This window comes from Hyperoodon ampullatus, assembly GCF_949752795.1.
Source record: "Hyperoodon ampullatus genome assembly, chromosome: 10".
Classification (NCBI taxonomy): domain Eukaryota; kingdom Metazoa; phylum Chordata; class Mammalia; order Artiodactyla; family Ziphiidae; genus Hyperoodon; species Hyperoodon ampullatus.
In genome coordinates, this window is record NC_136923.1 from 105,590,992 (window position 1) to 105,616,947 (window position 25,956).

General features: G+C 48.4%; 1 protein-coding gene across 1 annotated transcript in view; it reads right to left on the reverse strand.

Moving 5' to 3' along the window:
- DUSP22 (dual specificity phosphatase 22) overlaps positions 1 to 25,956 on the reverse strand; it is a gene marked incomplete at its 5' end in the record, with an annotated part of 47,062 nt that overhangs the window by 15,884 nt on the left and 5,222 nt on the right. The window contains 3 exons of the mRNA XM_079712702.1: positions 15,861 to 15,943; positions 16,389 to 16,466; positions 19,507 to 19,540. Of these exons, the coding sequence (XP_079568828.1) occupies positions 15,861 to 15,943; positions 16,389 to 16,466; positions 19,507 to 19,540 (195 nt within the window). The remainder of the gene's footprint in view (positions 1 to 15,860; positions 15,944 to 16,388; positions 16,467 to 19,506; positions 19,541 to 25,956) is intronic.

A 25,956-nucleotide genomic window follows, 5' to 3' on the forward strand; every position in this document is an offset into this window, starting at 1 on the left:
TTCATCTACTTGGACCTAAACAAAGGACCATTCTGCTGGAGTTCAGAGAGACATATGTTTAGCTAAGTTACGGAAAGTTTAGCAAAAAAAATAAAGAACATCTTATTATAGGACAAAATTCTAGAGCAATCTGAAAAATTCACAAGTAATAGAAACAGCAGCAATGTTTTCCCTTACTAGAGCATTTGCTAGGTGGTATTTCCTCCTTCATATTACCGCTAATATTTTTTTTTAAACCCTAAAATCAGTTATCTTCTTTGAAACAAAATTCTTACTAAATAAATAAAAATTCAGTATTTCCATGATACTTCAAAAAAGTGATTGTTGGAAAGCTAATTGACATTAAACTTTTACGGAGCTAATAAGTGTCGAGTTACAGACTCTCAACTTAGAGAGCTGGTCCAGGAGTGCCTCCTGAAGCACAAAAACAAGCTCAGTTAAGACGGCCATGGTTTCTACGAGGGGCAAAGAAAGAGCAGCCAAATGCTTTGGACTACGTGACATTTTGAATGGCCTCACATGTCCTGAGAATGGCACCAATGCTGATGAAATGGGAACCAGAGGGAGGAAAAAGGCAAAAAACATATACACTAAATATTCACAATACCAAGTGACACATCGATTAATGTGACATGATGTCACACTAATGTGACACAATGTAGGGAACAATTAGGAAAATACAGGAAAGAAGTAAGAGTTAGGTGGGATTTGCCAAGGAGCGTTTTTTGGATGAAGTTTTTGTTTTTGTTAGGCTTTCAAAGAAGCGGTAGTCATCACTTGACTGAAAAGAAAGTTTAGAAAGTATTCCAGAGGCTCTTCTTGAACAAAAGGTTAAAGCTTTCTAAGTCCGTATTCTCAAAAGTTCTAATAATTTTCAGTTTTCTGTTTCAACAAGCATAGTAACCACCAAGAGTCAGGTTTTTGCCTTTCTTTGGGTCTGAAACTAAAGATTACACTTAAAACGATACATAGGCCAGTACTTGAGAAGCAGGGCTGAGGCTCTGATTTCAGGACTCGTGAAGGGATCACACTCTCTCTTGTTTCAAGGACAATTTCTAAAGTTCACTGTTCTTTTCTTTCTGAAACATCGTAAGTAAGAGTCTTCTGAAGAACCTAGCTGACGTTCTACTTTTCAAAGGAAAGGCCAAGCCCTTCAGAGCTGTCTTCTCTCTCCCAGGCAGCTAATGGAGACCAGTTACAGAAAATAACTCCTTTCTGCCTATTTACAACCTAAGAGGAAACGTCAGTAGGAGAAGCAGGGGCTCACTAAGGGGCCAGAGTCGGGAAATCCAGGCAGAAACGACATAATCAGAAACCTTGGTTTCTCATTTATCCCATTCAGTGCCAGCAGCAACTTGGCTGTGCATGGGAGGACCCCTGAAGAGACTGCATTTTTCCTTTGACCAGCATGTTTGGGGGCTGTACCGCACGGCTTGAGAAAATACGCTGAAGACCCCACGAAGAGCTAGTTTCACCACCTTCCCAAAAAACTCTGAGTCCAGAAAAGAAACATAAAATTAAAGAGAATTAAATGTGGCGACTTCCCTGGTGGCGCGGTGGTTAAGAATCCGCCTGCCAATGCAGGGGACATGGGTTCGAGCCCTGTTCTGGGAAGATCCCATATGCCGCAGAGCAACTAAGCCCGTGCGCCACAACTGCTGAGCCCCCGCACCCTAGAGCCTGTGCGCCACAACTACTGAGCTCATGTGCTGCAACTACTGAGCCCATGTGCTGCAACCACTGAAGCCCGTGCACCTAGAGCCTGTTCTCCGCAACAAGAGAAGCCACTGTAGTGAGAAGCCCGTGCACGGCAACAAAGAGTAGCCCCTGCTCACCACAACTAGAGAAAGCCTGTGCAAAGCAATGAAGACCCAACGCAGCCAAAAATAATTAATAAATAAATAAATAGGACTGGAAATACAGTGTTGAAAAAAGAAGAAGTAAATTTGAACTGTCTCACACCTGATCAGAAGCAGGACCACAGCTTATATACTAATTTTTAAGAAGTCTCTCTCACTTGAGACAATCACTCTCTCCACTTTTTTGGTGTGGTAAAATATACATAACATAGAATTAACCATTTTAAGTATACAGCTCACAGGCATTAAATGTATTCACATTCACATCCCTGCCACCCATCTTCAGAACCTTTTCATCTTCCCAAATGGAAACTCGGTCCCCATTAAACAATAGCTCCCACACCTCCCAGCCCCTGGGAGCTCTCTACTTTCTGTCTCTATGAATTTGACAACTTCTGCACTTTTATATAAACCTAAAGGTAGGTAAACTCTGAAAAAATTAGTCTGGCCACACTCTTAAAGGTCACATACCCAACAGATGGCAACTGCTGACTTGAAATTGCTTTTGGACAAACATACCAGGTTTGACAGCCTCACTGTCTGTTTCCAGGGCCCCTCCTGGCAGAGTCTCAGGGCAGAGATGCCCAAATCGTTCATGTACGTGGAAGCCAAGCCCAGTTCCTGGCACATACATTTTGATTAGTATTTTTCCTCGATTTAAGAATTTTCACCCAGTCAATAACATTTTAAAGGGAAAAAGTACAGTACAAAATTATATCCATAAAGAGATTACATCTGGAAAACCCGATGTACGTCTGTGGACTAAGAACTGGAAATCAGCATAAAACACCAAACAGGGTAGGTCCAGAGGGTGAGGTTCCCGCCATCTCTCTTTTTGGTTGTTTATACCGCAGCAAAAATCTCAAAGAAACTACTGTAGAAAATTACCCCAGAAGTTAAATGCGGCCCTTTAGTTGTGCCATATAATACACGTTTTAAATCCAGGTTCTAAACCGAAGATGCATTTTCTTAACGTCCCCATTTGCCACTGATTCTTCCTGCATCAGCTAAATTTAGGAAACACCACCACAAATAACAACTTCCAAGAACTCTGTGGTGTTTGGTGGGGAGGGGAGGGGTGGGAAGGTCAGAGTGGAGAAACAAGATTTAGCCCTCAGTTTGATCTTGTGAGAAAAAATGCAAATGAGAACCCTCCAGCACCTGCTGGCTTCTTTCAGGTTAGTCAAAAAACGACATACATTTGACTCCTCAGGTCAACAGGTGGAGAACCCAAAGGCTTATTTTTGCTCTAACTCCTTTTGCTAACACGGGCACAGTCCGCTGGAGTCCCTCAGGCTGCGAGGGCGGGCGATGGGGAGGTCACGCCAGCCTAACCACCCAACCCTCTTCTGCGATCTGGGTTCTCTCTGAAGACCTGCTGGTGCGCGCGACATGACTCATGAAAACTGGGCAGTTTCGGCAAAATCTCTCCAAATCGAGCAATTCTATGGTGTAACCTAATGGGTGTTAATGCTACACGACCATGTTGAAAGTAACCACGAATGAAACACTCCTCAGGAGTGACCAGCAGTGGACCAAGTTTGCCTGTAAAAGACACAAAGGTGGATTTTTATCTGATCATGTGTCTCGGCTGGTGAAACACCCCGTCTGCAAAGTAAAACGACCCCCTCCCAAGCTCTGTGGCTCTGTTACGACCCCCCTTCCTCCAGCTCACCAAGCCCGGGCACCTGCTGCCTGAGTCCCCCAGGTGTCCTGCACTTTCCTGCCCACCCCTCCCCAGGCTCCTGTGGGTCCTTCTCTCCCTCAGGAGTCCTGGGGGGCACTTCCTCAGAAAGCATCCCCGTCCCAGGCTGACTCCAGCGATTTCTCTAACTGCCCCCCAGCACCCAACGGGCCGCACAGGGTGCCGGGGCCCCAGCACAAAGGACAGTAATTGATTGGAGGGTCAGTCTCTCCCTTAGACCCCAAGGGTGCCGGGGCCCCAGGAGAGAGGACGATAATTGATTGGACGGTATCTCCCTTAGACCCCAGTTTCCTTCAGTGCCTGGGTCCCATCTCATTCATCTTTCTTGCAGCACCCTAGCACCTCTGTCTCCAGAGATCATCAATACATGGTCACTAAGTGAAGGAAGGGAGATCCACCTTTAGAACGTTAAATTCCAATGTGCCCTGAGAGTCCCGTGTCCAGAGGTCCCTAGAGTTGTCAGGAAGCACCACCCAGGGCAGGCAGGCAGGCAGGCCAAGCCCTCTTCAAGGGCAAAGTCTCCATCTGCAGGGTCCTATGAGCTCTAAATCTCAGCAGGATGCTGTGGCCGGTCTCACTAACAGTGAAAAACTATTACTAAGGTGGAGGCTGGCCAGATGCTCAGAAATTTCCAGGAGTGCATTAAACTGGGGACTCAGTGGCCCCAAGTTTCAGACCCAAACCAGGCCCCTGGAAGCCGCTGGCTCAGTCCCTGAGGTGCACCCCAGCTACGTTCCCTGCCACCTGGTCACCAAGACCAGAGGTGACAAACAGGCCCGTGTGTGTCCGGACACAGCCCGCCTGTTCATCTGCGTGTGGCCGGCAGCTTCTCTCAGGACACGGTGGGAGGGGGCGGCGGAGTGCTGCTCGGAAACCTCAGGGTCCTAGAAACAAACGTATTCATCATCTGGCCCTTGACAGAAGGTGTGCTGAGCCCCCGTCGGACAGTGACGCTTCCCATGGAGCTCATTCGGTAAGTCACACATCGCATTTCTCTTCCACACATGGGATGTGAGGAGACAGCCTTGGGATTGCCTGATCCTAAACCATCACTTGTGCTTGGCTCTCTTCCTCGCTCTGAAGAGAGGCACAGAGGAATTTCTCTCCAACACAGGACTTTTTTTTTTTTTTTTTGGCAGTACGCGGGCCTCTCACTGCTGTGGTCTCTCCCGCTGCGGAGCACAGGCTCCGGACGCGCAGGCTCAGCACCATGGCTCACGGGCCCAGCCGCTCCGCGGCATGTGGGATCCTCCCGGACCGGGGCACGAACCCGCGTCCCCTACATCGGCGCCACCAGGGAAGCCCCCCAACACAGGACTTTTTAAAAAAAGGAGATTTGATTCCACCTGTGAAGCACTGAGCGGTGGGAGGTGCTAACAAAGAAACAAGGTGCGTGTTGTCACCAGCACAGACCAGGCTGCAGAGGTGTCGCCCAGGGGTTTGGGGGCGCCCAGCCCCTCCTCCGCAAGGAGCTCAGCATTTGCAATGTTGTCTGCGGTCCCTCTTGCAGGTCGCCAAGCAAATGAGTCCAGACTCCCTCCCTCCCAATGGGACGAGACCTCCCTGCAGGCGAGTGGCCAATGCTGCAGATTCCACTGGGGCGCAGTCCTCCGCACTTGAGGAGCTTTCTCTAAGCGGCATTCAAGGTCCCTCGGGCCTAACATCACGTCCTCCAAGTGGGGTCAGACCCCAGAAATGGTGTGTTTCGAGGATGAAGCAAACACTGACCCAGAGCAGGGCACTGCCCTGCGAGACAGCCAGTCCCGCGTGGGTGGGGTCAGGGTAAGGACACGCAGAGGTGAGATGCGGTAAAGGCCAGCGCGTGAGCCCGTGACTCCCGCTTCTCCGGGGCGTGAGGAAGGGCGCGCTCTCCAAGGCAGGTACGTGCAGACGGTCAGATTGCACTGGATCTCCCTGCCGCACGGGTCGCTGACATACCACAGTGTGGGGGCCCAACCTCCGACACTACAGGGGAGGGGCACCCTCCTTGCTCTACTCGAAGAGTGACTCTGCTCCGCTCAGTGTCCCAGGTCTCCCTTGAAGGGCAACGCTTCACCAAGCCCTCCCTCCCAGAGGGCTGCCGCTGAAAGCAAGCTGACGGGCTATTTTTATTTTGACAGCTGCATCCTCTCGCAGTGGGCACAGAGGGGAGAACTGTGTGGGGAGGCCAGAGGTCCCTCATGGGGGTGGGCAGGACGTCAAGACAACTGGTTGAAACCACTGGTCTTGATGCCACTGCAAGTGCAGGGGTGGCGGCAGGAGAGGGTTCCAGCGGAAAAGTGGGGAAGCGTCAGGTTACAGGAACACGGGAGGGGACGTGGGAGAAGCAAACACTTGGGAAGGTAGTTCTTTGCCGTGAGTCAGGGTGTTCTACAAGGCCGTTTGAATTCAGTCCCTTTGGGTTGATCTGGGGATCTGGGAGTGTCTTCCACTTGGATTCCGTGGGGCTGGTCTGGTTACACAGGTAAGTTCAGGTTGGACCAGCTCCACCGTCGCTAGGCCCTGATGACTCTGAAGGCCCGTACAGTCGGCAATGACCTCTGAACTACTCTGGCTAGGAACAGTTTCCAGGACTGGAAGGCTCAAGCCGAAGTCCAGGCTCCACTCTGTCATCTGAGATGCCTCAGGTGATCACACAAGTCAGGGCAGCGTCCCTCTGCAGCCACTGGGACAATGCAGGGTGGCCTCTCCTTTCTCTGGCTCTGGCTCTGGCAGTAGTTCTACGGGTGATCTTCCTTTAGTTGGGACAAAGTCTGGGAAGCAACCAAGCCTGTCCACAGCTGGCCCTCAAGAGGAGGAGGATCCCACTCAGAATCCAGATGCACCCGTGTCCTCTCCGTCAGCCAGCCTCCACCCTCAACGAGGATTCAGTGATTTCCCCTTAGAAGAGAGCAGAGCCGCCTGCAGACGCCCAGCTCAGTCACGGACGTTGGAACCACACTGTGCTCCTCGTGGTGACAACTGAGAGGAGAGAAACAATTTCTCACTCCAGGCCCGGGGCCTCCGCCCGTCCTGCCCCGGTACACACGCAAATGTCCCGCGACATCCCAGGAGTCAGAGCACAGAGAGGGGAAGGCAGGACCTCGGCTGCAGCGAGGCGATGGCACCAGCTGGTACTGTTGCTTCACACCCAGCTTCTGGAGTCAGGTTGGGCCACTTCCCTTGCAGGTGTGGCAGGCACAGGGCCCACTGGCAGTGCCCACCTGGTAAGGAATTATAGGAGCACCTGAAAATGGCAAAGCTGCTTAGGGTTTTATAAGGTGCCCACAAGGATTCTACTTTGTCTTATAAGACGATTACTATGCCACCTTTCTTCTGGTTCACGCTTGCTGGAGACCCATCTCCCATCCTTTGGTTTCTGACCTTGCGGTGCCACGCTGTGGAGGTGACTGCTCTACGTCCCGGTGCCCCAGTTCCGCCCTCACGATGTCTGTCCAGGATGACCATAAAAGCTTCCCAGCAGTTTCTTTGGTGTCTGTCTCCCTCACTCCATCCCATCCCCTAGGCAACATCTTGGAAAAGAAATGTGAATGAGTCACCTGACTTTGTTCATAAACCTTTGCTGAGTCTCTGCTTCACACAAGACGAAGCTCAGACTCCTCGGCTTGACGAATAAGACCTTTCCCCATCCTCCCCGCACCTCCTCCTCCAGCCTGGCTCTGGCGTTCCTGCCCTGCTGAGCCCTGTGCTCCGCACACCTGGTGCCCTTGCACACCTGGTGCCCTTGCACACCTGGTGCCCTGCACACACGCCCTCACCCAGAATCCTTCCCCCGCTCCAACTGCCCCTCGTCACCACCGCTACCCAGCAGACCCTCCTATCCTGGAGGGTCACTCCACACTGCCAGCTCTGTGGCGAGGCCTGGCTGACCCAGCGGGGATGGTGCCCCAGGCCCCTCAGCTCTGTCGTGCACTCGCAGCTCGTGCCTGTCTCTTCTTAGTGCTGGGCCACAGGTACTTCTCTTTGCATTTTATCCCCAATCCCTGCTACAAGGTAGGTGCTCAATTAACACTTGCTGAATCTGAAGGAATAACTCCCAATTTAGCCAAAAGGAGAACTGAAGATGGCACCACCCTCACCCCACCACGCTGACCACCCTCTCACTCTGTAACCAGACGACATCCACACGTGTCCTTATTTCCCCCTTCCTGACCAGCCCGGAAGGGCTGGTCCTACTTGAGACACACCTCCCCACTGAAGCGGACACACCAGTCCTGCAAGGCTGCCTCAACGCTCCTCTTCACAAAGTCTTCCCCAACCCCCAGTCCATGGGCATAAGGACGTTGTATAAACAGACCAACTACCATCCAGCACTTACGGGCAATCCTGCTGCAGTGTGTCAGTGCACACTGCCATTCCAGCCGGAGCAGAGGGGAGAGACCACGTGTCACACGCTTCTCCTGAGACCTTGGTCTGGAAATCCTGGCAGATCCTGCCACTAGCATATTCCCCGTTGAGGACTCTGGGAAGGGTCTGAGCTAGGAGAGCCCCCTCCAGAAGCAGCGCTTGGCGCCCATGCTCAGGACGTGATCGCACAGGGGCGTCTGCAGAAGAGAGAGGAGACGGAAGCTCAGCAGGAGATGCTCAAGAAACTGGGACTTGACTGAGAGGAAAAGTCTAGGAAGAAGAGTGTTTTGCAAAAGTCTTCAGTTACGTGGTGGAGGCTGGTCAGTAAGTGTGAGAACTAGAGAGAGTGCCCACAGCTGAAGTGCCAGGAGCTCCAGGGAGCCGGGCAAAGGGAAGTTAACACACCTCTTTCACTTAGAGACAAGAAGCCCTGCTTTCCCGCCTGGAACCAACGCAGGCCTCGGCAATTTCAGCCCCTCTGGCTCATCTGCGCTGGAATTCTGGCTTCAGAATTCCACTTGTCACAGAAGGCCAGCAGCCAGGGGAGCTGCCTTCTTCGCGCTTGACGGCCCACACACGGGGAACTCAGACACAGCTGGATTTGAGAAAGAGCGATTACTAGACAGTTTTCGATATCTACCATAATCATTTCTATTTGAGTCATTTCTATTTAAGTCTGGGGTTGGCTTCAAAGAAATTTACCTCAACACATGAAAGCTGCAAACTTTTGGCACAGGAGGTGCCACCGATACTCAAACACTTTACCGGAGAGATGGAAACAACTGTCAACCTGAGAACGATCCCAGGTCGAACAATGATTTGCTTTCAAAGGCCCTGGACCTCATCAGCAATTATGATAGTGTGGTGGTTTCTGTAATGCCGGTAAAGTAACAGAACTCATCCACACTGACCAATCCGACCAGGAAACCCTGCCCAGTGCTTCAAGGTGTATCACTAGGGGATCTGTGAATCCTAAAAAGGACATAAACTCATTTAACTGAAACATTCAAGTAGAAGTACAACATAACTGATATTGAAAATAAAATGTGTACAGTTGAAAGGTGTGTCATGGGCTTTCTTCTCCCTTTGAAGATTAAGGTGACTACAAGAGATGCTTTGTATCCACTGACCGAGGAGGAGGACAAGCATGCAGTGTGTCTGAGGTCACACATTCACACGTGAATCCATGGGAAACATTGTTACCAAACATCACACATTCACACGTGAATCCATGGGAAACATTGTTAACAAACATCACACAGTCACACGTGAACCCATGGGAAACACTGTTACCAAACACAGAACCCATTCCAGCCAAGCCTGCACATCCAAATGCAATCTACCTGTCACTACTCCAGACACCAGGTGTGGCCACCTGCTTACCTTCCTTCCCTACCTCTCTTCCTTCAAAATGATACTATGAAGATACTCCCATTGTAGAAAATAAATAGAGAAAAAAGTGAAACTCATCCTTTCCACCCTCTTCTCCTATCCTACTGCTCTTTACCATTCCTAGGAGTCTGATGTGGTCCTTTCAAACTCTTATCTGTACATTTACCCACTTATTTATGTACATACAGGAATACACGATTGATATGCAATTTTATACAAATGGGATCATATTGTGTATATTATTCTACAACTTGCTTCTTTTGCTCAGCAATTAACCTTTTCCTGTGCACACATGTAAGCCTTCCTCTTCTTTGTGAACTGCTGCAGAGTGTTTCTTTTACATGGATGTATCACAGCTGACAGGTACCCTTCTGCTGAATATGTGGGTTGGCTCCAATTTTTTGCATTACAAACAGAGCTGCAGTGAACCTCCCTGCCTATACCTGTGTGTACAGGACAAGGCATGTGGCTTTCAGCAATTCTCTTCCTCGTGCCAGGGCAAATGTGGCCAATAGCCCCTGTGACTTCAAGGTCATGGACAGGAGGGGCCTCAGAGTCCTAAGAGCTGAGCTGACATGGTCACCAGGTAGGCAGAAAGGCAGAGCTGGGTCTGCCTACGAAGCCTCCAGAGGAGGACAAGGTAACCAAGGTCTCCCTAATGCATCAGAACACGGCCCCAGTGCCCGGAAAGTCCTCCCAGCCTTTCATGATCCGGCCACAAGCCCCCGAGATCCGAGAGGATGTCTCAGCCAACCCTCCCGACCTCGAGCTGCCTTGGTTGCGGCCAGTCTTCTTTTAATTGGTCGTCCACCGTCCGTGTCTTAGACTGTGCTTTCCTTGTAGGACCAGGCTTCCAATGCACACCAAAGGTAGATGAAGCACCGCTGAGAGGTCAGCCAGAGAGTCACAGAAGAGTCACGTGGTTGCAGGAACTTAGCAAGAGGGAATTCTGAACTGGAGGCCACTCCAGCTGTGTATGGCAGAACATCTGCACCTGCCCAGGCTTCCTGACAGTGGGGGGAGGGCAGTGAGGCTGCGCTGCATTAACAGACCTCTGGCCTCACAGATCACTGGTGGTCAATATACCATTCTTGACACTGCTCTTCTTTCACACCCTGAAGTCAGCCACAAATGACCGAAGACATGGCTTCTCACTTGGGAGGGGAGCTTAAATGCACTCGGCTCTGAGTTTGTCAGCAAGCATCTGCAGAACCAGATCCAGGCTGAGTGCTGGGGAGACCAGGAAGTCCAACACGGCAGAAATCCACTGTCTGCAGTGGCCTGAGACCAGCTGAGGAGCTAGACCATCAGACGGAGGTCAGACAGCCATTTGATGGCCTGCAGGGTCTGTCACAGAGCACGCACAATTCAGGGCCCAACAAAGAGTGCAAACTATAAGTATTATAGGAAAAGGGGAAGAATTCCTGAGGTTGGAGGTCACTGGGAGTATCCTTCTCAGAAAAGGAGCTGGGCCAAGGTCTGAGGGAGGGTAGGACTTGGGTGGGCAAAAGAAGGGTAGAAGAAAGAAGCGGACACAGAAGCACAGCTTCTTAAACTTCAAATGCCATTTCACACCTTGGACTGGGCTTGTTTTACATTTAGGAAGCCAGCAAAAATTTTGAGGGTGAGAAACGGGGTGGGTCGCCAGACAGAAATGCAGCAGGGGAACGAGGTCCCTACAGGAGCCACTCAGGCTCTCAGCACCACTGTCCAAGCAGACTGGGCATCTCTTGGAGATACACACCTATATGTACAGACACATAAATAACAGTAAGTATCAGAACCAGGAGAAGTGGTCAACTACAAACAAAACTAACAAAATTAACTTCTGAGTCTGGATACCTCAAGAAAATGTCTTTTGTGTTAAAGGAAATATAAAACAGAATCACCAGGAATAAATGCTGGCCTACGAAAACATCCTATTCTTGAAAACAAAAACAAAAACAAACGCTTAAATGGTTCAAAATACGAAAGTCACAACTTAAAATGGGAAGAATATCCAAGCCGAACTCAAGCTCAAAAAATCTATCTGGCATGCATGCAATGCCCTGATTTGAATATATGTATATAAAGTATTTTTTTCTATTTAATCCTAAAATATAAATCATTTAAAAATTAAATTGTTTCTGTTATTAGCCCAGTGAAGGAATGAGAATACTTTTTAAAGCATTTTTGTTAATAGTGAAAAATAGTTGTTTCCTGCAGGTGCTCTGGTTAAATACCCAACATGAAAAATGAAACAAACTCTGAAATTTTTACATTAGAAAGATAGACTTCTGGTTCTTTTTTCAGAGGAAGGGAGAAACCTTTCATTGCTCAATATTACTTCCTCAGCACCTACAACAACACGGGGTTTCTGATTTGAAAAAGCACTGTCTTTGTGACAGGACTTTTCACCATCCCTCAAATCTGGAGCAACCAGTAGGCGCTGAAAACACGGCTCACAAATAAGGAAACACTTTCAGCAAATGCAGGCCACTGCCCCACCCAGTCCTCAATGTGGAATCGGAGGAAGGGATTTTTCTCCCTTAGATGTTATAATTACAGATTTTGGCTTAATTCCTACTTGAAATTCATCTACATGGCAATGATTTCTCCCCTGGCTCTGCCATCTGCTAGCAGGTGACGTGAGCAGGCCACCAGGTCTGGTTATGCTACAAAGGAACCAGGACACTGCTATCCTCCAGGCTGGGTCCCCAGGGTCCATGGGGGATGAGAAGGACCGATGTGATTCCGTGGAGTCAGGGCCCCACCAGAAGGCATATCCTGGTACTCTACTAACCAGAACGGTACCAACCAGATTTTCTAAATCCCCAGTTGTCTCCAAAGGCCCAGCCAAAAGCCCAGCACCGCAAATGCCTCCAGACTGATGTGGTAAAGGAGGAACCTTGTTCTCTGAGTGTTTCCTGCCCTGAGCCTGATGGTCATTATTAGTAATATGTATAAAAGAGTTACCGTGTGTATTTTGTTTATTCACTGAGGGCTTCACCATGGCAGACACTGGCATTCACTTTATCTCTAGCACCTGTCCCAGGGACCTGCATGTAGCAGGAGCTCAAGAGTAAACCATCCACTCCCTGCCTTCAAATGGAAGAATTGTCTGGACAGGGGACTCGACAGTGTGAGGAAGGCATTCACAGAAAATAAAACAAAACAAAAATACTGCTAATTAAAAGTAAAGAAGAGCAAAACTCTGTGCTGGTGATGGTTTGGGGAAAGAGGTATTTTGATACGCTGCCAGTGGGGGTACAAATGGTACAACCTTTCCAAAGCTGGTGTCAATATCTACTAATACTGCTAAGCAAAGTCAGAAGCATCAGTCATGCTAGAAGAGGACCAAGGCAGTGAAGCATTCTGGGAAAATCTCTGGCCTGGGAGAGAAGATCCAGGTTTCCATCAAGCCATCTAAAACAGCTGTGGGATTGTGAGGGTCCCTTCATGTCTCTGAACTTCAGCTTCCTGTCCACATAGTGATGGAGTCAGGTAGGTGACCTCTAGGACCCTGTGCAGCTGGGATTTCTACAGCAAACAAAGAGCAGCAGCATAAAAATGGAGCCAGAGCTCCTCAAAATCTCAGACACTAGTTTAGAGCTGACTCAGGGAGCATGAGGCTCCTAAGTTTCTGCCAAGTCTCTAAGACTCTTTATTCTGGAAGATCTAACCCTCAGATACTCTTCTGAAGAGACAGCAATTGGAGCCTTGGACCTCTTTCCCTCCACTGACCACCTCGCCACAGCGTTCAGAGGATAAGCAAACCTGATCTCATCCACCAGAGAAGCACCTACGGTGTTGTGCAGGGCGGCAAGGCTCACAGAACTCCCGCATGGATGTGACAGGACTGAAACCTTTCTATTTTAGATAGTAACAACCTCCCCACTTCCAGCCCAGCCCAGCCCAGCCCAGCCTAGGGCTGCCCAGAGAAAGTTAGGGCCTGTTCTATAAACATGCATGGCTTTGAAGATCTCAGAAAGGTCACGAGGTGCCAGCTCCCTCCTCTCCTATCCCTTATCCCTCCACCCTTTATCAGGGCCCTGAAACCATCTGCCCTCTCACCTCATCCCTGCCCTACTTCCATCCAAGGATCAGGGCCAGCAAAACATGGAGCTGCTGAAACATAAAATCTATCCATTAATTCCGTACTGACTCCAAACAAGTAATTTCCCTGACTCATCTCAGGCTGGGTGAAATTATGGCTTCTGGAACTGAGTTTGAAATTTAAGAGAGACAACTGCCTTTATGCATCAGGCAGAGGGCTAAACAAAGGTCTGGAACTTCTGGGACCCTGGCGAACTTCCTCGATCCCAATCACTTAAGGCAAGCATGCCCGATCAAATAACTTTTGATGCCTCAGTTTTCCCCACTTGTGCAATCAGAGAGTCTATTGCTTTAATTTTTAAACTAAGAATATATTCATGAATTACTTGTGAAGTTAAAAATGAATAAAGTAAGAGGGGCAACGTTAAAGTATGTCATGCTGTAAAACGAAGGTCTAACCCTTAATAAAATGAAATCACAGGAAAGTACTTACTATCAAGAGAGGTAATAAAAGCACGCAAAGGCTGAAACAGGATGTTGCCAAATAAAAGCAGTCCCGTGGGGAAAAGGCAGTAGATCTGGTACCTGGAGGCTCGGACCTCTTTCCCTCCACTGACCACATCACCCCAGGGCTCAGAGGATGAGCAAACTTGATCTCATCCATCAGAGCAGCACCTCCAGTGTCGGGCAGGGCAGCAAGGCTCACAGAACTCCCACGTGGAGGAAGTTCTGTGAGCCTGAAGACCTGGTATCTGCACGGAAGCCGCAGCGTGGACGGATTTCGGGGCCGTGTTCCTACCTGACAACGTGTTGTGCTGAACAGGGCAAAAGGGTGCGAGGCAGCCTAGAGGGAGAGGGTGGGGAGGACATCTATGCAATTTATTAAAATAAAGGAAACCTCAAGCCTCATCTTGTGATTTAAGAGGAAGTAAATCATGACCAGTTTACATTTAACTTATCATCTAGGCCATAGCTTGGCTATATGTTTAATATAAACTATTGTTGATATATGAAAAATGGAGTAGCTATTTTCAAGGGCAACGTTAGGCTCCAGAAACATGATGTGTTGTTGTTGTTGTTTCCAATAAAATCATGCTGCAGCACAAATTACAGCACCTTAACAAAACCCATGAGCTAAAACAACAAAGGGAAGTGCAAGCTCAAAAATCTGGAGAAAGGAACAGAGGTTTGTTCACATCCCACCGTCCTCTGTATGGTGATGTCAGTAGAATCACTTATTACTCTATATCCTCATTTATTTGAAACTGACTGAAATCTGGCAGTTCTAATGGCCAAGTAAAAGAGATAAATTTGAAATAAAAATATATTACCTACTGTTGTATAATATCAATTTAAGTGTAAACTGATTGAACTAGGATTATTTCTTTCAGAACAAGCCACACCTCCCTCTCCAATACCCAACCCTAAAACAGAAAAACATACACATCACAACCACATTCGTATTATTTTCTAAAAAGAGGTAGTTTGGGCTCTGTCAAGGCTAATAAACAGAAATATATTTTGCTCCCAGCCAACAGCTCAAACCGTCCATTAGGGTAAAATTGAAGATGCTTTTGGAATTAGTGTAAAGGCAGACACACCCTGTTTACTTTAAAACCTAAAACACAACAACAGCTTCTGCACTGGCAGCCTGCAGAGAGAAGCCCCGGAAAATCTGCAGGGACAACTTATCCTCTATTGCCTTTTTTTTCCTAGTAAATAATTGAGCTTAAATGGAAAAAATCAGGAAATGAGCAGCCTGAATTCTTCTGGATTCTAAAACGGGAGATAATCTTGAAAGGAATTAAAATAGGTTTTAAATGTCCTTAAAATCCAAAGGGAAGGGCTTCCCCGGTGGCGCAGTGGTTGAGAGTCCACCTGCCGATGCAGGGGACATGGGTTCGTGCCCCGGTCCGGGAAGATCCCACATGCCGCAGAGTGGCTAGGCCCGTGAGCCGTGGCCGCTGAGCCTCCACATCCGGAGACTGTGCTCCGCAACGGGAGAGGCCACAACAGTGAGAGGCCCGCGTACCGCAAAAAACAAAAAAAAACAACAAAAAAAAGCCAATCTGATTAAAAAATGGGCAGAGGATCCAGACATTTTTCCAAAGAAGACATACGAATGCCAGCACGCACATGAAAAGGTGCTGAACATCACTAATCATCAGGGAAGTGCAAAGCAAAACCACAGTGAAACCCCCTCACACCTGTCAGAATGGCTCTCAAAAAAAAAAAAAAAGAAAAGAAAAGAAAATCCAAAGGGAAATGCAGCATCAGCTTGTTCTTTGGCATTTAGCCAAGAAAGCCAAGCTAGCAACGTAACAGGAGGACGATCAGAAAAAGAAGGCATCCTCCTGCCATGCCATGCCCCAGGCACAGGCACAGATACGGTCTGAGCACAAGATTAACACAGCCAGTGACAGAGGAGCGCACTGGTGCTGGAGAGAACACGGCTGCTTCGTCAGTGCCCCCTGGACCCAGGAGCACAGCGCAGACACGCGTGCAGCTCAGTTCTCTCTTACCTGCAATGTTGGCCTGGCGCTGTCGTGCACAGAGAGAATGTGTGTCACCTTGTTCTTGCTCAATTGCTCTGCATCTCTGGCATCTGTCATAGAAGAAAGAGGAGGACATGTTAATATTTTCTGCAAGTGAAGTACTCCTTAAGTTTAGCCGGCAAAAAAACACAAAATGACTTGCATATTTCTCTCTTAAAAATTCATAACTGACTAGACCAGAATAATCTAGACTTAGGGAATCTAGGATTATTGCTTTTAGGTATTCTGCAGATAACTAAGTTTATTTCTGATTGGCACATCTTTTGTTAAAAGTGGTCATATAAAACTTGAAATGTATTTAGATTAATAAACATTATAATCATGAGTGTTACTGTTTAAAGGAAGTCACTTCGTAGTTGACACTTGTTAAGTTGTAGACCCTTAGGTTAGTCTTTCACATAAAACATGTAATAAGAAAGATGTTTTAAATATTTTTAAACTACCTCTTAATGATTAGTAATCTAAGTTAAAATTAAATACAAAAAAGCAACTTACTATATAAGATATAGGAATCTGCCAGACTTATCAACCCTAATGTCAAACAGCAGGGAATGGCTCCAGATGCAGGTAAGACTGTGGTTTATAACATCTACATTCACTTTATGGCAAAACTAAAAATGGAACATTTTCTGGAAATTCCAAACAAAACAGTCCATAAGTTATACGTTGGTTATTAATTATCCGCATATGAAACTAAGGAGACACCAAAATTACATTCCCTTCCAGTGATCATACCTGGAGAAGAAAGTCGTAATAAATCCCCTCAAGTTGGAACTTCTGCTCATCTACAAAACAGAGCCCAGCAAGAATCAAGGAGGTCCGCTCCCCCTCTGCCCCTGTTCTGGCCTGGGGCAAGCCTTTTATTTTAAAACGTCAGTTTTACTTTAAGACTCTCTTAACTGCCGCTACAACCCCAAGCAGCCTCCACGCCCATCACACAGGACCAGGCCCGGTAGACCCTCCACCAACTAACTACCCCAAGCCGGTACCTCAGTGAGTTTTGAATTTGGCGGGAACTGGAATTATTTAGGGTCCCACAGGCAGGCAGACCCCACATGTTCACCAAGGTGTGGTTTTCCAGTCCCCACCAGTATGTGCATTTTAGACGAGCGGTGAAACAAGGTCAAGCTGGAGCTTTCGGCGCCCAGACACGGCGGGGCAGCCGAGGAGGGAGAGGCCTTTGGGGTCTCCAGAGCAGCGCCAGGCACTCCAGGCCAGGCTCGTCCAGATTCTGACTCCACCCAGGACTTGAATTTTAAAGACTGTTTAAATATACGTGTTTTCCTTTTTTAAAAAACAGTGTTATTGAGATAATTCACATACCATAAAATTCACCCTTTTAAAGCATACAATTCAATGGGTTTTAGTATATTCAGAATTGTTTAACCATCACCACAATCTAATTTTAGAGTATTTTCATCACCCCATAAATATACTTTTGTAACACAGATTAAGATAAACAACAACAAAAACGGTGGTTTGGGGATAAAATTGTTTTTGAATACAACCACCCTTGATACCACAGATGAGAAAACTGACTGTTGGTCCCCAAAGAAAACAGAAGTGACTCCTGGGGATGCTTGTGCCCCTTCTGCTCTGTGCTCCATTCTATTCTCTTGCAGCACCGTCCGCATGCATACGCCACCTTCGGATTACTCTTTCCCATAGCACAGGCTCTGTCCACCCATTTACGTGCATAAGTGCTCAGCCAACACTACTGGAATGCTGACATTTATTCTTCAGGACTACAAGTTATTGGTGGATGGCTGTCTAGAGCCATGGGCACCGTGGTAATGAGTGTGAATGCAGCTGGAAGGTCTGCCGTGGGGTCATCAGCTCGCCCACGTGCACATGCACAAGCTCTTCCTGAGCACAAAATCTTAGGAGAACTTAGTCCTTTGCTGCTGAAACCGAGGTCTGGCAAGCAGCAGCCTGGTACCATCTGTAAGCGTGATGGAAACTGTTGGCAGAAGTATTGAATTTGGTTGGTATTTATTACAATCTTTGATTTGTAAAACTGTTCTCCCAGCAATTCTACTTCCAAGAATTTACCCTAAATTCTGTTGTTTTCAAAAACAAAGACATTCCCCTCTCCCCATGAAAGCGTTGATAATAATTCACTAAATGGCCATAAAGATGTTCATGCGTTCTAGCACCACTCGCCTACCTGCCACAAAGTTCTGTAGTTGTTCAGAACTACAGAGCTTACTAATTTAGGAACTCCAGGACTATTTTTTAACATGTCCTAGCAGCAATTAGCAGCTGTCAGCTCACTGTGCTCAATTCTCTTTGAGGCCAGTTAGCTGCCCTCGGAGCCCAGGGGGAAAAGGAAATGAACATCACGCAGAGAAGTCATTGAGACTGTTTTAACAATCGATGTGAACCTAACTCACAGATTTAAGCAACAACCAGAAAAAAGACAGGAGTGTGTTCTTGTTTGTCTGGGGAGGGAGGCGTGGTGAGGAGGGCCCTCTCCACCAGAACAGGAGACTTGTTTCTGCACGTGTCCCGGGCCCAGTCCCTGGAGGACGCACAGTCCATCTCCAGCGCGAGGGAGACCGGGCTCCCCATCACACACACTCAAATGCCTCACGACGTGGAGACCAGCCCCTCCCCTCCGCATGCACTTTGCTCCGTGGGTTGCTACTCACCTTTGCATCTACAGAGCATTTTGAGACAAACGAGCTAAAAATAAAAGGTCGGTAGCAGACAGCATATCAACAAATATTCAACAAGCTGCAGAGACATGTGTAAGCAGAAAAGTCAACACAGGGTAAGAATAATCTGCTAGAGATGAAACTGCCACTTGTTTTCCCCAGGTAATTAAAAAAATGGGTTTCTGAAAATTTATTAATAACTAGAAAATAAAAGTGATAAAGATGACAAACAAGTTACATGGCTGCTGAATGTGCCTTTTAGCCATCTTCTTTTGACAATAAAGCTCCAGCAAGCATGCAGAGTTAAAAAGAAGGTCAGAGGTCAAGGTGGAATCTGCAGGGCTCCACGCCACTCTGCCAGCCATTGGCCAAGGCGTCGGGGTACAAGGACCAGAGGACAGTGGTGGCCATGTCCAGACCAGACTCTTGATGAACTGACATCTACACCTGGACCCCATCGTGCGTGAGAGCCTAAAGGTAATCTTTAAAAAAGCGAACTCACCACTAACGGGGGCGTCCAAGTGTCCGTCCACAGGTGATGGACAAACACCGTGTGGTTCATCCACACATTGGAACATTATTCAGCCTTAAACAGGAAGGAAATTCTGACGCAGGCTACAAAAGTGAATCAACTTTGTTATGCCCAGTGAAATAAGTCAGTCACAAAAGGACTAATATTGCATGACTCCACTCATACGAGGTCCCCAGAGCCATCAGATTCATAGACAGAAAGGAGGGGTGTGGTTTCCAGGGGCTGGGTTGGGGGATGGGGAGTTAGTGTCCAATGGAGACAGATTCAGTTGGGAAAATGAAAGTTCCGTGGACGGATGGTGCAGACGGCTGCACGATGGTGTGAATGTACTTAATGCCACTGATCTGCATGCTTAAAAAGAAGTTAAAATGGCATATTTAATGGTTTGCATATTTTACCACAATAATAAAAAAGGAGAACTCACCTTTGAAGTTGCCGATATACAGGCCAGGCAGGATCTAGGGGGAGACACAGACCAGACGCGAGCGTTACAGGCCCGCGGCTGACGGCATCTGGCACGAGGCGGGGCCCTCCCGGAGGTGGGAGTGCAGCCCAGGCCTGCGCCCACCACACCCGCCTCCCAGCACCTTCCCAGATGGACAGCACGGACAAGGCATCCTTGTCTCCGGGACTCGCAGTGCTCGCCGGCTTTCTGAGTCCAGCCCCAAACCAAGCACCACCAGCATCCCCTCCACCCGTCCTGCCTGCCCGCCGCCCCACCCCGCTTCCTCCTCTCCCACTTCTCTCTCAGCTCCAGCAAACCCGCCCTCTGCAGTCTGAGGCTTCGCACATGCTGTTCCGCAGCCAGGCAGCAGCTCTTCTCCCGCTCTCCCTATCCTTCAGGCCCCAGCTCCGACTCATGCCCTGGGGAGGCCTGTCCTGAGCCCTGCGTCTGGGGTGACCCCTGCTTCAGCGCCCACTGTCTTCCCCTTGCAGTGACGCTGTCATGGGCGTTACTAGGTGGAGGTCTGTCCCCTCTGCTGGGCTGCACACCCAGCTCCCGGCCCAGGGCTTGGCCCGTGATTACCATTCAGTAAAGAGTTGCTAAATGAATGAAAAAACTGTCTAAACGTTCACGTTAATAAGAACACACATTTGCTGCAAAACATCTACTTCTAAGGCAATGGTTCTCAAGCCCGACTATCCACCAGAATCAGCGGAATCTATTAAAACTTCAGATTTCTGGGATGCCCCCAGCCCCAGGCTCCGCACAGAATGATTCAGTAGACCTGAGATGGGAATGGGTGACTGTAATTCTCACCCTAAAGCACCCCCCACTTTACAAAACACGAAGCTAATTCCTGTCCTGCCAGTACTCTGTATGGAACCTCTGAAATCCAAATATGGACACTGCTTTGGAAGCTACACCACCTATATGATTTCCAAGTGCATACAGCACACTGGCCGTGGTGACACTTCACTGCAACCCCTGGTGCCTTGGTGACACCCTCATCAGCACCACTGCTACACACACCTCTCAGCCCCATCTGCTTCACACTCCCTATTGTTTTTCCCACTTCCACTAAGAAAGCTGAAAGCAGCAGGTAGTAACGCGTGCTTCACGTGCTTGGATTCCTTCAAGCATCTTCCTGACAACCAGCTGCCTGCTAAAAAGTCACTGTGGGGATCTACTGGGACACAGCAGTACTGGGTCCAGGGTCAGCATCTGTCATGGGGGACCAAAGAACTAATCGACCAAAACAGGACACTTGTGAGAGTGAAAAGAGGTACTATTAATAATCTAGGACAAAAGGCAAAATCCAGAAGTGACATTGTCATCATGGAGACATGCGGTCACTCTGGCTGACTCAACACCCTGGGAGGCAAAACTGGCTTGGAGAGTGCCCCAGGGGACTGAGAAAGTCACAGCACTGAGGCGGGCAGGGTTAGCCCTGGAACCAGGAAATGTAAAACTGCCAAGGAACTAAAACACTTGACAGGTCTTTCTTGAAACATAATCAGTCTTTGGGATTCTCCTGGGAGGAAGGGTGGAGTAAATAGTTCACCATTCCTGTTTTAAAACAACGTTGTAAGAACAATGCAAGTTCACCTGGGAGACGCCTCAAACTGACGCTCTGGCAGCTCTTGCCTGCACAGAGCTTCTTCACGTGTCATCTGCGGGTTTCCAGGGTCTCTCCTGTCTTTATTAGATACTCAAGGGCAAAATCATCACCCAGCTCCTTTGGCTGATGGGGACACAGACTTCCTCCCTGACCGAACTTCGAGTCTTCTCCACCTGGCTGGTCCTTGGCCAGATTTAGCCAAGAACCCTGCTGAGCCAGTTGTCAAGCGCCCACCCGCTCTTGGTATCAGTCAAGCCCCCCTTCCTCCACCCTTGGCTACTGATCAAGCTCCATCAGTGATTTCCACCCACTCCCTCACCTGCCCCGGCGGCACTGGGGGTGGAGCTCCATCGCCCACTTGCCATGGTCTTCAACAGAATCTTCCTCGCCATTTCCAATGTGTCAAAGTTATTTTTCTTTCCTAACACTGACCACAGAAGTCTCCCAATTCATACAGCTGACAGTTACAATGGACCACAACACAGTCATGGAGCACGTTTGCTTCCCCAAAGTCGCAGAATGTATTACAGTGGCTGAATGGTTTCCTGAGTTCCTGTCACACACGGGTACCCTCTGGGCACTCGGGATACAGTGTGACCAAGAGACATGGCCCTGCCAGTGTCCCACTTCCCTTGCTGAGTTGCTTGCCTAGGGAGGGAAGAGGCGCCTTGACCACTCTGGGATCCCCGAGGACCTTCAGGAGGCGCCGACACTCAGGGGCCCTGATGTCCAAAAGAAGTGGGCTGGGAGAGAGGAAGGACAGGCAGGGGGCCGGTGGAGACAGCCAGCCTGAGAAAGAAGGCCCATCTCTCCAGGGAGCAAGCCTGAAGGAGGTGAGACGGGAGGTGCCGAGGATGGGCAGCTGCGGCAAGTGTTCAGGCTCTAGGTTAAGTGCCACTGAGAGGCCGGGTGTGTGGGGCTGTTAGAAAGGAGTGTTTCTATCTACTGTATCTGGGAAAGATCATGATAAATATAAAGGAATGCCTTCCTTATCGTGCTCACCTCTGTGAAGGGGACACTGGGGGCTGGGAGGTCTGGAAAGACCACTTCTATATTTCCGTCTGCACTTTTCCATATCGTGCACATGCATTACCTCAATTTAGTTTTTCCAGAAAGTCAAGTGGGGTTATTTGGGGAAAAGATTATGGCCCACTTTTGCTTTTCTTCTTTGTACTTCTATTACCTTCTCTACTAAACATAAGTGAATATATTTCATATTATTTTCAAATAAAATAAAACAGGGGCATGAGATTAGCTCATCTCTGGGCTCTACTGCTCTCAAACTGATTGTATGATCCTTGAATCCATCCTTTGGAACTCACCTCCAGGGCGTCTTCCACACTCTGCACCCCATTATCCTCCCACCCCCACTACTGATCCCACCTGTCCCCTCACGGTGTCACCTTCTCCCCGTCACCCAGAATGAACAACGTGGAGTCCCCTCCCAGCAGGGCACCCCTCAGTGAGCTACCAAGTCCCATCACGGCCCTTGCCCCTTGGTAGTGAGGCCAAGGGTCCCAGTGCAGAACCTCACAGGCTAGAGCAGTAGCCACTGAACTTCTCTGTCTCATCAAATTGATTTCTGAAAGCCGTATTCTCATTGGGTCATCTTCTAGGTCAAAGTGTTTGTTGGCAAACCCTTTCCCAAGAAAATGAAGGCCAAAACTGAAAATGAACTGAGAATTTCCACATGGCGTCCTACCTCTAAAGGGTTCCCCACTTCCCTTCAATCTCCAGTCACGCCAGATAACCCCTATCTCCCCAACATCCCCTACTGGCTCCACCTTGGAATATCTGCTCCCAATACTCTCTCTAGACAGGGAAGAGATGCTCACTCTTTGGGGTCCCTCATCCCATGGGTATGTTTGAAAATTATAAACCCTGTAATTGACAGCTATCTTATTGGTTTCCTAGCCTCTGAAGCCCTTTCCTGTGTTTAGAGAATCCCCATCCCCACTCTGGAGTCTCAGTGGGAAGCAGAGCCCAGCTCTTCCTCCATAAGAGCCCCACGCCCATCTGCCTTCCTGCTACAGCAGGGACATGGGACATAAGTGCAACACGTCTCCACAGCTCCTCCAGACTAGAAGCCAGAGGTAACTCAGAGCATCCTCTCTTCCAGCAGGGCAGGTGGAACATGCAGGACCCACTGGCAGCAGCAGGGGCATCTCGGGGCAGCCGCAGAAATGCTCTCCCCAGACCAGTTCTAGGATCTGCTCCTGGCAGAGTAGCCTAAATCTGGTTCTCCAGACTTCCCAGCCTTCTGACCTATTCTACCTAAAGGAGTCACATTTGGATTCTGTTGCTTACAACCAGGGACCCTGACGTTGGCCTTTCAACCCAGAAAAATGCACAAATGCAAATGAACTGCACAGACCTTCAAGCAAGTCATAGACTAGCAAAGCCCTACCCACCTGCAAGGGCAGCCCCACGGGCACTCCAGGAGCCAACAGGAGATGCCTCCCTCCTCTGGACACCAGTCCTGCCTCAGTCAGCACCACCTTCCACTCCTCCACGGATCCCCAGTTAGTCCGCTCCTCTGGGCCCTGGTGCAGTGCCTTTGTTCAGCTCCCGCCTGACCTACTGCAACAGCTCTTAGAGACCTGCCTACCTCTGGACTGGTCTCTCCAAAGGATTCCTCAAGCCTCCTTCAAGGTGCAAAGTCGATCACACGACTTCACATTAAAATCTCCTTAGGGCTCCAAGTAGCTATCAGAAATTCGACACCTCAGCAAGAAAGACCTTCAAGGATGGAAGTTTCTATGTCTTTAGCCTCCGCCCGGCCCCATGCCTGGCCGAGGTGATGATGCAGAGATGCAGGCCAGGATCCCCAATTCCAACATCTGGGTTTTATGGGAAACAGCCCAATTTTCAAATACTGTCAACTGTATTTTTTTAAAAACCTTAAATACCGTGATAAATAAAACATCTGTAGGCTGAGTATGAGCCGTAGACATCTAGTTTATGACCTCTATCTGCTGCCTGCATCATATTTGTGAATGTCTTCTCTAAACTTGAGTAGTTCTCCATTGATTGGTAGATACTTAAGTAAATGTTTCTTCAACAAACGAATGAACAAATAGACAACGTGAGTCAGGTGGGAGGGGGCCAAGCAAGGAAGAGAAAGATGGAAAACCATGATGAGCGAGGCCTGAGAGATCAAGCTTTGCCCCTTTCTGCTCTGGGAAGTTTTCTGTTCAGGGCCAGTGGCTCTGGGGCTGGTGTTAAAGGAGAGAGGCTCCCAGAAGGGACCCCGGGGCAGAGCGCTGGCAAGGACAGAGGTCTGAACTTCGCAAAATCCAGGAGGCAACTTACCAAACATCACGTCAGATGCACATTTTACATGCACTTAAATATTTTAATTATAAGGAGAGGACAGAGTTGTGCCAGTAAACTTTTAACTCCATTTTCCAGACCAGGAGAATAAGCTACAGATTCAGGGGCTGGAAATAGAAAGCAAATTGCTCAATCCCAGTTTCTGCAGTTTCTTCCATATAAAATTACAAAACAAGATCCAGGAAGGCTGGAGAACTGGCCATTGCCAGGGAGAGAAATTACATTTTTGTTTTCAAGGAGAATAAAAAGCCCGTAAATATTTAAATTTCTACACCAGTCAGCCTCAGTTCAAACTTAAAACTCAAAAAATTTGACTGGTTGACTTCCCTGATATTATTGTTGCTGGTAATCCCTAAGTACAGAGAAAGAGAAAATGAAATGAAATATTTTTCCGGCAGGCTCATGGCTCCTCTTGGCTCATGGGGGAGGCCAGGGAAGAGCAGAGTGTGCACCTGGGACAAAGTGGCTGACCAGTGAATTCATGGAAAGTCTGAACTCAAGCCCGAAGCAAGAACACAGGGGGAGTGAAGTTATCACCACATAGTGAGAAGTAAGGATAGATCAAGGAAAACGTCTGTAAATGCAACGTGGGAAAGTTCTATGGCTCTAAAAGAAAACTATAGAGAATTGGTCCCAACCATCCTTGGGCCTTGGAAACCACTGTTCTTTCCCTCTGCTGAGGATGTTCACGCCCCATCATCCACCTGGGTGGCTGCTTGTCACTTAGGTCTCATGTTGAGATAACAGCTCCTAGGGAGGTCTTCCCTGACCATCAAACTCCCTGGCACCCTCTGTCACATTACCCTGTTTTATTTTCTTTATCACGTTGATCAGTGCCTAAAATTTTTTCATTTGTTTGCTTACTTTTTTGATTGACCTTGAAGCAGGGGTTGTGTCTGTCTTGTTCCCTGCTGTGTCCCAAAAGCCAGGCCCAGAGATGGGCACATGAAGCAATAATCACTGAATAAAAGGTGATGAAGCACATCACAAAGGGAAACACTCTCTGACACCCTGCTGGTCAAAAATGATTCTTGTTTTCTACTAAAACACTGTCTGGGAGAGATAACGAATATCCTGCAGAAACCCTGCCTGACCATGGCTGATGGCTCCTCTTGGTCAGCATCCTCCACAGCCACACTGTCCTAATGCTGACCACAGACACATGGACAAAATCAAATCCTTCGCCACAAAAAAGCACTTGGGCACAAAACAACATTGCTTCTAAGACAGGAAATATTTTAAGTTTATTTTTTAAACATTTTTCTTAGTACTTCAGGATGCCATGGAATCCGAGAGCGCCACCCAAACAGATGTAAGATATAATTCCTGATCAAGTAGCAGTACACGGTCATGGGGTGGGGGATCTTAATTCTTCCTAGGTTAGAAAGGACTCTGTGGGTTTCAAAGCCAGGGGCGACGGGGAAGACTTTGGTGGATTCCCTGAAGGTCTAAATGTCACAGACTTTCTTAATGCCATT